The sequence below is a fragment of the Mytilus galloprovincialis genome, chromosome 9, assembly GCF_965363235.1.
Source record: "Mytilus galloprovincialis chromosome 9, xbMytGall1.hap1.1, whole genome shotgun sequence".
NCBI classification, from domain to species: domain Eukaryota; kingdom Metazoa; phylum Mollusca; class Bivalvia; order Mytilida; family Mytilidae; genus Mytilus; species Mytilus galloprovincialis.
Window position 1 is genome coordinate 75,935,278 of NC_134846.1, and position 16,503 is coordinate 75,951,780.

Here is a 16,503-nt window from a genome sequence, read left to right on the forward strand (position 1 = left end):
TATCTTTTAATTCATGTTATAATCATTGTGAATTGTTATATTTTACGAACAGCGCCTTTAGGTTTCATGATTGTTTAGAGAGAACATCGAGTGAAGGGAAAATCTATTTATATTTGTATATTCACCGGTTTAACCGTTTCACGTATTGAAAAATAGTGCATAATTTATATGCTATATTTCGCCATTGTAGTTCTTTTGGATTGCATATTTTGTAAACATTTGTCATATTACTAAATACGTACTAAATAATTAAGACAATATTATTTTGTTACAACTACATTTTTATCTCCTAAAAATTTAGGAATTTATTAATACGCTTTCTCTTCCGGTCCTTTTCACATTGCACCATCGCAGGGTAAGCACGTGGCGAAGACTTTCTCACAATTTTATTTTGTTTTTTCGTCGTTTCTTAATGCAAAAGTAGTCACTATTTAAGGAGAGACTACATATATTTAGTTATTTTTTTGAAATAAATTGATTAATACAAACGAGGACAGTTGAATACGTGGGTCAAACCTGTATTATTTTGTGGATCTTGACCCTCCCCCTTTTTATGTTTCATCATAATCTGTTGGTGTGGGATCGTGCTTTCCACAACAAATTTATCCATACAGTTCATCTTAAATTATCAATAATTAGTGTTAAACATTTTGTATTTACCGTTTCGAAAGAACGTGTTATAAACTACCACGTGCTGTTCGGTTGGGCAGAGACATATATATGTCTGGGTTGGGTACTTTCATATGAGCAACCTCTTAAATTTAGGCCCCCAAATTTATTGAGCAATCATCTGATTGTGCTAAATTAAAGTTTTAAAAGTCTGTTGCAAGTCGTTTCAGTAATTTCTGCAGAAATGAAATAAATGAATAGCAAAATCCAGAAAAGTTTATAATTTTCTGAAACATAAATTGCATTTAAAATTTAATTATTAAACTAGGTCATGTCTAGCTGCGGAACCATAGCTCTTAGGTCATACTATTTATGACTATTTGCGGAATGGATTTTTCTTTTTCTATTTGAAAAACATCATCACTAGTGAATGCGACTGATATTTAAAATTTTTAAAAATTTCGACTAAAATCATGGTGCCAATAAGCGAGTTCGGAGTTCTGTAATGCGCAGGTGCGAAAATATTCAAGGGAGATCACCCACTAAGGTCGAAAGGTCATTGCAGATAAACAAACGGGATAAATACACAACGGATATCGTGAATATGCTTTAAAACGTTAGTAATCGTTGCGCAGGTAGAAAAATATTTATTGTTACGCAACAAACGGTAGTATTGAATGATAAACAGAGGGTTTTCAAATGAGTTTCACGGAAAATTGTTCCAGAAAAATTAAAAACGGAGATATTGGACGGTTATGACAGTACCGATGGCAATAATGCGACTTCTATGTTGAATGATTCTACGCAAGTAATTGTTGGGTCCCGTTATGGCCTTAATCATAGTCATATAACTTACTCATAGCTTGTTGTGATGGCTTATAAAAAAAATGAAGGGATAGTTGTATCATTGGCACTCATACCACATCTTTTTTTTTATCTATAAACAGACTTTTTTACCACTGGCACTAGTCTATAAACAGCACTCGAATAAATACTGAAACACTTTATGTAAGCACATGTGTATTTATTTATTTTTAAATAAGATAAGCACAACTTAAAAATAGGTATTGCAAGGAAGGCACTTAAATTATTCCACCTACATGTACATGTAAACTACAAATTTATGTGTGAACAGTAAAATTTAAAGTAAATATGTCCAATATGTGACCATTGACAAAACTCAAAACACAAGAAATATTAAATGCTCTGTTAAATATCATGGTATATATATGATTGACATTAACTTTCACCAGTTTTAATACTTTAGACTTGCTTAGAAACAGCAGTAGTTATTTCAAATTCATTGTTGCATACAATTTCCTATTCATAATGAATAAATGAAGGAGATGAATTTTTTTTAGACCATGTCAATACATGTATAACACAACTACTAAAAATAAATTAAGAAATAACAAACTGTTCTTAATTAATGTGCATAATGACAGTTTGAAAATGCACAGAAAGTATTTCTTAAAAAATGTTTTGGGCAAATTCTAACAATAGTCTAACACATATGTCACATCACAATACAAAAATTCTGTTATTTATAAAAAAAAAACAATGTATAAAGTTTATAGTGGCAGTCATTTGTTAGTTTATTCCAAGGATTTGTATAGTTAATAGTTGGACACTGCATAACAATTTTGTAATGTATCTTGGTTAATTGGCACAAGATACTGGTCATCAGCTAATAATGCAGATCTCTTTAGCCTAAAACTGTTTCAGTTAACATCTGTTGAATTTGACAAAATATTGGTGCTCACTTTATTCAGTTTACACAGGTTGCTCTGTAATGTTTATCACTTGGTGGCAATAGGTTTTTATTGGTCTTTGTTTCTTTCAGGTATTAGTCAAAGTAAAGGTCAAGATATTTAAAGTTTCCTTGTAATGTTTAAGAGAAGTTGTATAGTATGAGAATTTGTTGTGTTGTTGGGTGTGGTAATTCCACCTACCACCTCAACAAATGGATGAAAACTTTGTGTCAAGTTCATAAGTGTAATTTAGGAACAAGGTCTTGTGATTGTGAACCACCCTTCAAGTTGTTTCCATTTCCAACAGAAAACAAGAATCCTGAGTTAAGGAGAAAATGGATGATTCAAGTTAATAGAATTGACCCAACAACTAATAAAAACTGGACTCCAAAAGCTCATGACAGGGTTTGCTCAAATCATTTTGAAGAATGTACTCCTTATCCATCGGTTAATTTAGGGCACACTGTTAAAACAACTGTAAGACCATCCAGAAAGATAATTGTTAAACATCAATTTCAAAAGAAAAGCAAGTCTGTGTTTGAAAATACAAGTACACTTGAGTCATCTGCATTGCAAGACATTCAAGACACAAATTTACCAGCAGAAGACATTCAAATATATACTGCTACACCGTATATTGACTATGTAAAAAAATCTGCACAATCAGACCACTGTTACACTGGTATAAATAAAGAGAAAAACAGTATATGTAAAGAAAAGCTGCAATCTGACAATCATCTTAATAAATCAGACCATTCATATGCTTCTAAATGTGACTGTTCCTCCAACTGTGTTTGTAAAGGTTGCTTCACCAAACAACAAACTATCAATAAACTAAATTCTCAATTAATTTATTTACAACAACAACTACACAGCAAAGGCACAAAAAACATGGTTCATACAACTATGACAAATAACATAGTGAAAGATGACAGCAAAACACGATTGTACACAGGGCTGCCAAATGCAGATGTATTTGATAGGCTATACAAGCATTTGTTACCACGTGCAAAGCGTTTGACCTATTGGAGTGGAAGCAAGAAAATCGTAAGCACGAAAGCGAAAAGGGTTTTTAAAAAATCACCTAAAAAATTTGGTCCCAAAAGAAAATTGTCTGTCAAAGATGAACTTGTTATGACTTTGATGAAGTGTAAGGTTGGTATGAACAGTGAGCTACTGGGTGATTTTTTTGGTGTTCAACTCTCAGTTGTCTCACAGGTGTTAAATACATGGTTGAAGTTTCTGGCGTACGAGTTGAAGCCTCTTATACATTGGCCAGATAAAGAAATAACAAAAGAGACATTGCCACATGTATATAGTTCAATTGCTCCTAATCTTAGGTGTATCATAGACTGCACTGAAATATTCATTGAAAGACCCCGAGATATGGAATTACAAGCACAAACATGGTCCGACTACAAAAAAAACAACACGCTTAAGTTTTTAGTGGCAATGGCACCAAATGGCAGCATTTCATACATTTCTGAAGCTTATGGCGGGAGGGCCTCTGACCGCTTTATTGTAATGGACAGTGGTTTTTTAAATCTCATTGATCCAACTGATGAGGTAATGGCAGATAGAGGTTTTCCCATACAATCAGACTTGGTAATGAGACAAGCAAAACTGATCATACCACCACCTGGTCAGGGGTCAGAGCAGATGACTAAGGAAAATGTTCTGAAAACAAAGGCAGTTGCCAATGTCAGAATTCATGTTGAAAGGGCAATTGGCCGAATCAAGTGTTTTCAAATTTTGAAAAACACATTGCCTATTACTTTGGTTCCTTTGGCAAATGAGATTTTTACAATTTGTTCTGCTGTATCTAATTTGCAACCACCTTTAGTAAAGTGATAATTAAATAAACCCATCAACAATAATAATTGGTTTTCACTAACACTGATTTAAAAAGTTTAGACAATTTGGCTGTAAAAGTTTATTGAGGACTATGAATTGCACCTATTTTGTAGAAAAAAGATAATCACTTTCAAGAATATATACTCCAAGCATTTAAAAAATTATTATATTTTCTGTTTGAATTATTGAGACTTAAGGTGCCAAAGTTTGATACATGTATATCAAAACTTTACGATTTTGTTAATTCAAAATTCTAAAATGTATCACAATGCAGGAGTTTAAAAGATGTACGTTTTTGAATTTTAAAATATTATCTGATAAAATGTTTTAGGTTGTGATTTGGTTTAATTAGTTATTTGGAGCCAGAAGTAAAAATAAACCGATCTAAACAGACTACTGTTATAGTTTTCAATATAATAGTACTTAACTATCACTACAACTGTCTTTAGACCTCACCTCATACATCATTTAATTTGAATTATTCCTGTTAAACGAATATAAAAAAAAACGTTTTAAATTTTTGGCCAAGAGAAAAATTTCTTCCAAATACATGTAAATTGTTTATTTATTTTTTTTAGCTCAAAGGATATGTTATTTACTTTTATGATTAAATTATTGCTTGAAAAAGGATTTTTTTTAGAATAACTATTCAACTGTAATTTGTCTTTGTACTTTTCGATAATAAGTTTATTTTAAAACCTTGTTTCAAGAATGTTGAATTTTAAAAATATATAATTATGGTTGTTAACCATGATAAAGACATCTTTTCTTAGGTTGTTAACCATAGCCGTAATCATGATAATTGAGACAACTTTTCTTAGAACTTAATAAGTACAATGTATAACCAAATATATATAATTTGAAAAGAATGCATAATTATGAGTGAGGTTTCAAGGACAATTGGTTTGAGAACACAGTTATTTCATATATATATAGTGCAATTCTTTGAGAAAATAAATGGAAATAAAACAAATCCCAACTGCCCTTCTTGATATTATTTTCACAGTGCATGTGTTGAACTAGTTTTGGGACAAATTATATCAAAATAATAAAAAAAAAAACCTTCAAAATATGGACAATTTTATGTTAAGGAGGTCTTGAATTCTTTTTAACTGCTTCTGTCAGAAATGCTATTTTTTTAAGCCTTTTTTATTTGGAAAATTCACTACTTAAAATAACTTTGAAATTCATGATCCAATGTTTTTAAAGTGTACTTTCATTCCCCTACTTGCCATTTAAGGCCAAAAATATGAAGAAATACATTTGGAAAGGATAAAAAATAATTGGTAATTATAACACACTGTCCACACTAAGGATTATATTTGGAGACTATGAAAAATCAAGGGAAGATAACTGTGTTCCCAGACCAATACACCTGAAAAGTACATGTACATACATGTACAATGTATTTTTACAATACTGCTTCAAAGAATGTTTTCACTGAAGAAATATAAAAATATGTAGGCTGTCTAAAGATAATGATTAATATCATCTTCAACTTTTATATCTTCCGTCTTCTCTTTTCTCCTCTTGCATATACTCCTCTGCAATATCAAAACAAATAAGTCATTTTTCAAATTGATTCTAGAAATAATAATATATTTTTTGAGGGTTTAAATTACAAATATTCAGTATATTTATTATAATATATATTAAATATTTATATACTATTTGTTGGTTTTGATTTGTGAAAATCCAAATATTTATTTTTTGTTTGTTATAAATACTGTTAATAAAATATAAAAGTTTTATGAAGTTACTTTTATTATCGGGTGAAGTTAATTTTATATTCTGTAGACAGTTCATGTATCTAGCAAGCCAACACAAAATGGGATATGATATCATATGTGGAGCAAAATATTAAAAATAATTGACCTAAAATTGGAAGGAAATTTTGATAATTTAACAGACTCACACCACATCTTTCTATATCTATAAATACCATACAATATTCATTGTATATTATTTATGTTGCTATTCAGATAGTCCAGACAATTCTTTAATATACAAGAAGTTGTGATATGATGATTGCCAATGAGATAACTCTCCACAAGAGACCAAGAAATACAGAAATTAACAAATGTAGGTCACTGTATGTCCTTCAATAACGAACAAAGCCCAAATGACATAGTCAGCTATAAATTGCCCCGAAATGACAATGTAAAACAATTCAAACGACAACTTTATATTTAGAAAGCAGCATATAATATCAAAGTCTGTCAGAGTGTATTCAAGGTGTAAAATAGTCTTAAATGACATAGTTTAAAAACTGCCTTGTGGGACAGCAAAAAAAAATGCTTCTACTACTGTAGGTGAGACATAAAAATATACCTTATTAATAAACTGTTTTCCTTACTAGCTTCACAGTCATCACAGTACCATTTATCCATGTTCAACATACCATCAAAACCAATGCATCCCCAGTGAAACCATTTTCTACATTTGTCACATCCTACACTGTAGTCAGATTCACAATTGTTGTCCAGTTCATCAATTTCCAAACATGTCTGCTGACATGAGCCGCACAGATAAATTGGTTTTGGTTCAACCTTTTTGCTTCTCTTGTTGAGCTTTTTCCCTTTAGCTTGTGTTGGATTTATTAATTTACATGTATTTATTGCCAAGAGTGGTATGCCGTCTGTATTACTCTTCGTACCACTTGATGTTTCTGTGTGTGCAACCTTTTTTTTTATATCCTGAGTCAGAAGCTCCACTACAACATACTTAAGAAAGAAATTTTCCAAATTTGATACAATCTTTTCCCAATAATCTTTCTGGAACAGAATTCTCTCCAAGTGGTGTCCATGCTTGGTAAATATAAAAAAATCACACCATTGTTTATTGCAAATTGCCATTTGCCCTTGTATCTGTGTGTAGTAGTTGTGGTTTCTTTGTAATGTGATATTACTTCCTTCTTTAACTAAGTATGTTAGATTTTCATGACTTGGTATGGTGTGTGCAATACTTAATGGACATTTAACCTCCAACACACCAGAACCACAGCAAGAACAGTCTACCATACCATCTGGACTTGAACCTAAATAGCCCCTTTCAGTGTCAATGTAGAGCCCTGTTTCCACAACTTTTAAATCTTGGTGTTTCCTCTGTAACAGTATACACTTATACTTCCTTCTGGCTACAGGTTCCATGAATCTACCATACTTCAATGCAGGAATATTACTATTTTTTTCTTTGTAGCCAAGGATCTCAGTGACTAGTGATTCTGTGTTCACAGCTTTATTTTTCTTCAATGTTTCTGATTTTGTGAAAACAGAGTGCATCCTAGAACATGTAATTCGTCCTTTCCTTTGATTGAACCATTCCGTGTTTTCACTTTGCCCATTTGTTTCCTGTAAAATTTTCTCCCGGTCAGCATCTGTGTACTTCAGTTTTTCAAGAAGCTCATTATGATCATGACAGTTTCCAGCAATCTCTGGTAATGATAAGGGTAAAATGGTCCCCTCAGTAGTTGTGACAATTTCTGTTGACAGAACATTAAAATCTTCAGATGGTTCATAATTTGTGTAGTTGTGGTGTAAGTACTGGAATACTGCAGCATTCTGACATGCCGGTAGTAAGGCATCACTCAACTTCCCTAAAGATGGTTTTGTTCCCTGTGTTGGCTGAAAAAGTTGTCGTTTGATTGGGTTAATTGGCTGGCCTTGCCCTACAAAATAAAAGTGTGAGTATTCGACACTGAAGAATGATGGAAAAGTTCATTTTACACAAGAGTAAAAATTATGTTAACATATCCTTAGTCTCCAAAGTTAACAAAGTGACATAAAAAGAAATTTTATAGGCAAGCAATGTCCTTGTATATTTAAACATGTCGTCACAGTGAAAATACAGAATGATGTAAAAATTAAATATTTCATTCATCATCATCATTCATTCATTTTATCATTGGGACATCTTCTACAAATGTAGTAGATACATTGTTCACTCCAGGGTAAACTGAGTTTTAAGAATACACAAGCCAATTAAATGTCGTCTCCAGCATGTCCAGTATTTCAGAAAATAAAATTGTTTTTAAATTCATACTTACAATTTTTTAAGGAAAACAGTAGTATATAAATGAAGTTTTTGTGTAAACTATTTCAAATTGTAGGCTGCTTGAATTGCATATCTATTACTTCCAAAGATTTCTTACTACATGTAGTTGAAATATACCTTTCTTAAACAGTTATAAAATGGCAAATAGAATATCAACAGAACTTTTTGCACATTTCATAACAAGACAAGAAAGTAAGAACTGCACAGAAAATGGAGAACTAATAACTAACAATCTGGAAAAATAAAATAAAATTTCATAAATACAGTACAAATTCACATGCAATTTTTTTAAATAACAAACTGATTTCATGCAATTTCAAATGCAGAATACATTTTTATACATGTACCTCCTTTAGAATAATGTGGTTTCATTATTTTTAATTCAGAAAGTTTTTTTGGTTGAACAACAGACTTTTTTGTACTTGGTGACTTCCAGACACATGGCTTGGAAGTGCAAGATTTATTATTTGCACCCCATTGCCAAGCATAGTCTACTTTGAATAAAATGGCTGCCATATGGTTGCAAGTCTCTCCCAATCTACAAATTTTAACACAGGAATAGAAAGTTGTTTATCTATACCAACATGAGCAAATAAAATAGTGAAATAATTTAATAAACAAATCTTATTTTGTATGGAAGATAATGTAAAATGTTACATCAGTATGTGTAGAAGTTAAAAACTTTATGTAAAAGTCCGAATTAGAAAATGTTCTAGTATGCATACGAGTGTAAAATTCTGTGTAACACGTATGTGAATATGTTGACTTTAAGATGAAAAACATCAATAAAAGATTAAAAGTGGCGTTTCTATATCACTTTCATGACTTTGAAGCCTTGAAATTTGAATGTTTTTAAATTTTTAAGTCCGTTCAATGATACTAAATATTTATATATATATATATATTTTAATATTTTTCTTTTCAAATTATTACCATGGTTACTGCATATTTTTTTAACATACCCAGCAAAACATGAACAGTAAGCTGTCTGAATTTCCCCAGAAATTTTCTCAAGTAACACCCATGCTGTATGTGGCACATCATTAATGCGTTGCGATGCAGTACATTCTGCCTTCAAAAAACAATAAGGACTATTGCTGTCGATATGATGGTAATGAACTTCCTTCAGCCATCCGGATGTAAAATAACTGTAGGCCTTTCCCTCCTTGTAGTCCTTCATCAACCTGTCACTCAGCGATTTGTCTTCTTTTTTCTGAAGGAAGGTGGCTATGTCATAGTACATAGTTGGAGGCCACATAGAAACACCCTTGGATTCTGTAACCCATCCACTTGTCAAGTCTATCAAAGGATCTGGGACAATACCTACGAAGAAGATTTTCATGATTGCTTAAATCATATTTAATCTTAATTTATTCATAACACTGAAAAGCTATTTTTTGCTACATGTACTTCCAAAGGATAAAATATTTTCATATAGATAGGGTTACAAGCTTCTGGAAGTAATGATTCAGTAATGGTAATGCCATATAATTGGATAATTGATTATGTAGGATTTTTAAAATAATGTCCCCACCCATGAAATAATGTCCAGCAGGCATAATTTTGTAATATTACATGTGTGAGGGCCCTCATGGGGTTTTTGATTATGTGATTACTTGGCCGTTTTTTTAATGATTATTTGATTATTAAGCCAAATATTTCATGATTATTTGATTACCTAGGACTGTATTTTTAGTTTATGATTATTTGATTACTAAAGATAAGCAAATATTTAATGATTATGTGATTATATTGGCAAAAAAATGGTGATTATGTGATTACTAGGACCCCCCCATGAGGGGCCTCATGTGTATACTGTCCATGGACAATATTGGTATCAGGTCCGTTCGTGCCCAATATACTTTCGCACCCTACTCGTTCGCACCTCGCACGTTCGCACCCAAGGTCCGTTCGCACTCTACACATTCGCGCCCAATTTTAATTCAAATTCCAGTTGAATAATTGGAAAATCATCATTGTTGTTTTTAATTGCTTTCGTGTAAATACTGAATGTATTTATAGCTTGGTATGAGTAAAAGATTGAAGATTATAAATGAAAAACACAAAAGATAATTGTTTTTAACAGCTTGGTCCCTTTGATCTGAAACAATGAAATAATAAAATATAGCAATACACTATTATAACCAAAACATGATAAAATTTATTCAAGACTAAAAAAAAACGTAGTCAAAATCTCACTTCATTTTGAAACATGTCAATGAAACAAAGTTATAATAATACAAGAACCAAAATATGATAAAGAGTTATTCAACACAAAATAAAACGTTGACAGAATCCCACTTTATTTAGAAAGGAATATTTTTTTTTAACAATACACTATCCAAAACATGATTAAGATTTATTCAACACAAAAAAATGCTGTATCACTTTATTTTGAGACAATGAAAACAATAATATTTATAAGAATACTACTTGATTACAAAGTTGCAATTGGGCGTGAACATGTAGGGTGCGAACGGACTTTGGGTGCGAACATGTAGGGTGCGAAAGTGAAAGGGGGCGAACATGAGTGGGTGCGAACGTGAATGGGCGCGAACGGACCCGGATTCGACAATATTTACTTATTCAAATGTGTCCAGGACACAATTTCCTATAAAAAGATGTCCCCAGGAATGAAAAAGTGTTCATGAAAATATGGACATAGAAGTAAATATTTGTGATGTTTTATTCTATTGTCAACTGTCATCCAACCAAGTTTTTTTTAATAAGGGGGCTGAGGAGGATAAAGGATCTGCATCTATAATTAATTTTGCTGCCCTTTTTATGACTTTTAAAATTCTTGTTATCCCTTCTGAATTCAGTTTTACATTCACCCCAAATAATACAGCAGTAGTCAATATTAAGGGCAGAATATACCCATTGTAATATATATGCTTTCCTTGCATTTTATATAGACTTATAGTATACAGGTATAGGCTGTCTGTATATCTTATATATTTTTTTATTTGAGCTATGGGTATTTTGCAAAGTGAATGTATTTTTATAAATGTAACCTTTTGGTGCCTTCAATTTGTCACAGTACTGATCAGCTTTCAGTTTTCTCTCTTCGGCGGGTGTTAGCACTGGCTTAATCTTCATCAAATCAGCGGAATAAACCAGTGCTACAAGTTCTTCTTTCTTCCCAGATGTTCTCAAACCACGTTTCCGCAGATACTGTTGCAGCACTGGTACCGTCCACCGTTTAAAAGTATCAATCGAGGTGTCATTTTCAGACATCTCGATAAAAACCAACTCTCTCTCCTCAAAATGTAACCGCCAAAATGCTTTGTTTATCTTCCGTCCGATCCCACAATGCAAAGCGGCAAATCTCCTATGTACCGGAAGTAATCGAAACTCCGAACTCGCTTATTTTACATGACCGCGACTATATAATATATATTAATAGTTTAATAAACCAGTGATGACTGAAGTTTAAAAACATATGTTTCAAAGCTTTGCTAATTAAGTAATTGAGGTCTTCAATGAAAATAATTTACATTTCTTTCACAGGTATAAATCATGCCGCGAGTGCCGTTGGTACAGTCAAAGACTTTCACAACTCCTAGACGTCCCTTTGAAAAGGAACGTTTAGACCAGGAGTTAAAGCTTATTGGAGAATATGGATTGAGAAACAAAAGAGAGGTGTGGCGGGTGAAGTTCACTTTGGCCAAAATCAGAACTGCAGCCAGAGAATTGCTCACACTTGATGAGAAGGAACCTAAACGTTTATTTGAAGGTACAAATTGAATAATAGTTATTTTCGATGACATCCTTGAATTAAACAGTGTATTCTATACTAGTGTTTAATATTTCTATTTGATTATAAATTAGCTATTTTGTTATCCCCTGACGCTTTTCAAAAGTTGTTATGCTTAGTTAAAAGGTATGGAGAGAACACTGATTCAGTAAGTTGTTCTGGCTGTCACTATGAAATGTGATGAAATACAACTAATGTATATATATGAAATAAGTTTAATAGGCAAACAGGCAACAGCTAATCACTTAATGTGTTGTAAAAAAAACCTAATTTGATGACTAAAGAATGGATTTATTATTAAGCTTGTGTGCAGCATCTCACCAGAAATATTGTCTTGCATTGTTCATGCCTCTTTACAATATATTAAATTGTATATAAATGTTCAGGATTTATCATTGCAAATAAATGTCTTATTCTACAGGTAATGCATTACTACGACGTCTTGTACGTATTGGAGTACTTGAGGAATCCAAAATGAAGCTCGATTATGTGTTGGGTTTGAGACTTGAAGATTTCTTGGAAAGACGTCTCCAGACACAAGTATTTAAACTTGGATTGGCCAAGAGTATTCATCATGCCCGTGTTCTTATCAGGCAGAGACACATTAGGTAATTTGCAAAAAAAAAAATGAAGAGATCAGTGTATTCATTTTCGAAAATGAAACTTTTCTACTCATCATTCAGTATTTTTTAAAAGAATTTAGAGCTAAAGAATATTCAATATGTGAAATACCAATAAATGAAAAACTTGAACTAAACTGAAAGAATACACTGTAAATATAAACTAAGAATACATAGATTACATAGCCTTAACACCATACAGTATTTATTTGTCAAGTTAGTATTGTTTATTTACATTATTCATGTTAATTTGTGTTTGTAGAAAGCCGTAGATGTATTATGCATTACACAATAGGCCACTGGAGTGATATTTTCCTCCATGTCTATATTGTTACAGAAGCTGTTGCTTAAAACTATTTGAGTCATTGGATGGCAAAACCAGCTTCTTAGTTCATTCCAAACACAATAGGCCACTGAAGCTAAATGCTCCAAGTCTATCGTAAATCTACATTGGTGACTCATTGATATGACACATCAGGCCACTGGAGAAATTAAATCTCTATGTCTGATGTGGATCTTTGAAGAATGTATGTAGATAACATATTTTTGACAGCACATCATTCTTTCTTCATCAATTTCATTTTATATTTACTTCCTTCAATACGTTTATTAATGTGAAAGTTCCAGACAATGCAATTTGAATCCAGTCTTTGTGTCAATACAACATATCATTAAAACAGGACTTGGTAATCTATCAAAATATTGAAATTTCATTAGTAAAAAAAATTTACTGAATTCTTATTTGAATCCTTAACTACAAAAAAATATCCATGCTAGAAAAGCAGCATCAGATAATATCTTGCTTGCTCTGTGTGTTAAGTTCTAACTTATCATTTAAATCATGTATTTTACATTACAGAGTAAGAAAACAAGTAGTCAACATACCATCTTACATTGTCAGATTGGACTCCCAGAAACACATTGACTTTTCACTCAGATCACCATATGGTGGTGGACGTCCAGGTAATAAAAAATGCTGATTCTTCCTTGCAAGGATGGTGTCTACTGTTTTATTTCTTTCTTTTTTCATTTTGTACCTCTCAAACTACTTGAATTTATACACTTTGTTAAATTAAGTTTATTTATTTCTTTTGTCATTTTGTACTTCTCAAACTACTTGAATTTATACAGTTTGATAAATTAAATGTTCTGAACATCTTGTGTCAAAAATATTGTAAAGAATATGTACATCATGCATATTGGTTTTACTGTAAAATTGCAACAACAAAAATACATGAAAAATCACCTGAAGAGGTGGGGTTCTACAGCTAGATAATGAAAGGAGAGACCACATTCATGAATGATTTTGTGGAGTTAAAATATTTCTAAGGGAAACTGCTTTATTGCATGTTTCTGCCTCTAGCATCATACATGGTACTGTCAATGTATAAAACTTATTCATTGAAACATTATTATTGTTAAAAATCAAATAAAAATCTTGGTTTTTTTTCAGGCCGTGCAAAGAGGAAGAACATGAAGAAAGGACAAGGTGGAGGTGGTGGTGAAGATGAGGATTAAATGAACATTTTCCCATGTCTCAATAAAGTGATAAAAAGACCAAATTGTTGTCAATATAATAGAATTCTATGCAATTGTTGTACAAGTGTGAGGTTTAGTAACATGTAGTTGTGAAACCGGTTTATAATCCACCTTAAAATCCAATTCGTAAGCTCAAGCAAATATAAAATATTTATCAAATAACCACAAACTCTCACATGGGAGACGCCACTTGCAGAGACAAGTGCACATTTTATTATTCGTATACCGGTATGTATAATGAAATCATGTTTTTGTGTGAATACACCGAACATTCTCAGCTGGTACTGGTTAACGCATACTAAAGGTAAACAAATCTAAAAGTAAATAATATAAAATTATTATATTATTTACTTGGAAAAGTGCTACTGGAAACTTAACTGCAATGGCCAGGGTTCTCTCTAAGGATTTTTGAAGGCGAGTCCAGGGACTCGTCATTTTTGGCCATGGGGAGTCCAACAGCAAAAAGAAGACATTTATCGCAATATAATGACATTAAATTCAGATTACTTTTAAACTTTTGCTATAAAATGAGTATATTTGTGTTTAACTGTGTTCAGTTTATGCAAATTATTTCAATCTTGATGCATCTGTGGATTTGCCAGTTTTGAAAATGGTGAGTCCAGACAGATTTTGATGAGTCCAGGACTCATGGACTCGCCTTAGCGAGAACCCTGAATGGCTCAAATGACTTTTAACTACCTGAATTCAATAGTGTGTGAAACTTGAAACCCCATTCAAACTGACCTTACTATAAATAACTAAACACACGTTCACTATAAACAACGACAACAAAATTCTTACATGTTTGACTTTTGTACAACTTTGATAAATACATTGTATCTAGTCTGGAAGATGACGGTTTCCATTCATTTGATGTGTTTCACTTTGAGCTTCTGATTTTGCTATGGAGTTTTGTTATTTTGCTCATTGATGTTAATTTGTCCATTCCACAATTTTTATACCGCAAAAATTTTAATTTTAAGTCGTATATTGCTATCACGTTGGCGTCGTCGTCTTCCGATTACTTTTAGTTTTCGCACTCTAGCTTAAGTAAAAGTGAATAGAAATCTATGAAATTTTAACACAAGGTTTATGACCACAAAAGGAAGGTTGGGAGTTTTGGTCCCAATATTTTAGGAATTAGGGGCCAAAAAGGGCCCAAATAAGCATTTTCTTGGTTTTCGCACAATAACTTAAGTTTAATAAAATAGAAATCTATGAAATTTTGACACAAGGTTTATGACCACAAAAGGAAGATTGGGATTGATTTTGGGAGTTTTGGTTCTAACAGTTTAGGAATTAGGGGCCAAAAAGGGGCCCAAGTAAGCCTTATTCTTGGTTTTCGCACCATAACTTTAGTTTAAGTAAATAGAAATCTATGGAATTTAAACACAAGGTTTATAACCACTAAAGGAAGGTTGTGTTTGATTTTGGGAGTTTAGGTCCCAACAGTTTAGGAATAAGGGGCCCAAAGGGTCCAAAATTGAACTTAGTTTGATTTCATAAAAAATTGAATAATTGGGGTTCTTTGATATGCCGAATCTAACTGTGTATGTAGATTCTTAATTTTTGGTCCCGTTTTCAAATTGGTCTACATTAAGGTCCAAAGGGTCCAAAATTAAACTTAGTTTGATTTTGACAAAAATTGAATTCTTGGGGTTCTTTGATATGCTGAATCTAAAAATGTACTTAGATTTTTGATTATTGGCCCAGTTTTCAAGTTGGTCCAAATCGGGTCCAAATTAAACTTTGTTTGATTTCATCAAAAATTGAATAATTGGGGTTTTTTGATATGCCAAATCTTCCTGTGTATGTAGATTCTTAATTTTTAGTCCCGTTTTCAAATTGGTCTACATTTAAGTCCAAAGGGTCCAAAATTAAACCTGAGTTTGATTATAACAAAAATTGAATTCTTGAGCTTTTTTGATATGCTGAATCTAAACATGTACTTAGATTTTTGATTATGGGCCCAGTTTTCAAGTTGGTTCAAATCAGGATCCAAAATTATTATATTAAGTATTGTGCAATAGCAAGAAATTTTCAATTGCACAGTATTCAGCAATAGCAAGAAATCTTCAATTGCACAATATTGTGCAATAGCAAGAAATTTTCAATTGCACACTATTGCGCAATAGCAAGAAATCTTCAATTGCACAGTATTGTGCAATAGCAAATATTTTCAATTGCACAGTATTGCGCAATAGCAAGAAATTTTCGATTGATTGGAGTTATCTTTCTTTGTCCAGAATAGTAGTTGAATCAACTTAAATCATTGTTTTATACAATATACAATGTAAATTCACTTTTACTACCAACTGAT

General features: G+C 32.0%; 2 protein-coding genes across 2 annotated transcripts; one reads left to right on the forward strand and one right to left on the reverse strand.

Moving 5' to 3' along the window:
• Positions 1-279: 279 nt before the first annotated feature.
• On the forward strand, positions 280-14,206 carry LOC143045963 (small ribosomal subunit protein uS4). Its single transcript, XM_076218830.1, has 5 exons — positions 280-355; positions 11,778-12,003; positions 12,446-12,632; positions 13,504-13,607; positions 14,098-14,206. Exons 2-5 carry the CDS (start codon positions 11,787-11,789, stop codon positions 14,160-14,162), a joined length of 573 nt encoding a protein of 190 aa, XP_076074945.1. The 5' UTR covers positions 280-355; positions 11,778-11,786; the 3' UTR covers positions 14,163-14,206.
• Positions 8,493-11,633, reverse strand: LOC143046832 (uncharacterized). The gene is made up of 3 exons (XM_076219893.1): positions 11,282-11,633; positions 9,201-9,590; positions 8,493-8,500 (listed from the first exon to the last, which is right to left on the reverse strand). Exons 1-3 carry the CDS (start codon positions 11,502-11,504, stop codon positions 8,493-8,495), a joined length of 621 nt encoding a protein of 206 aa, XP_076076008.1. The 5' UTR covers positions 11,505-11,633.
• Positions 14,207-16,503: the final 2,297 nt, after the last annotated feature.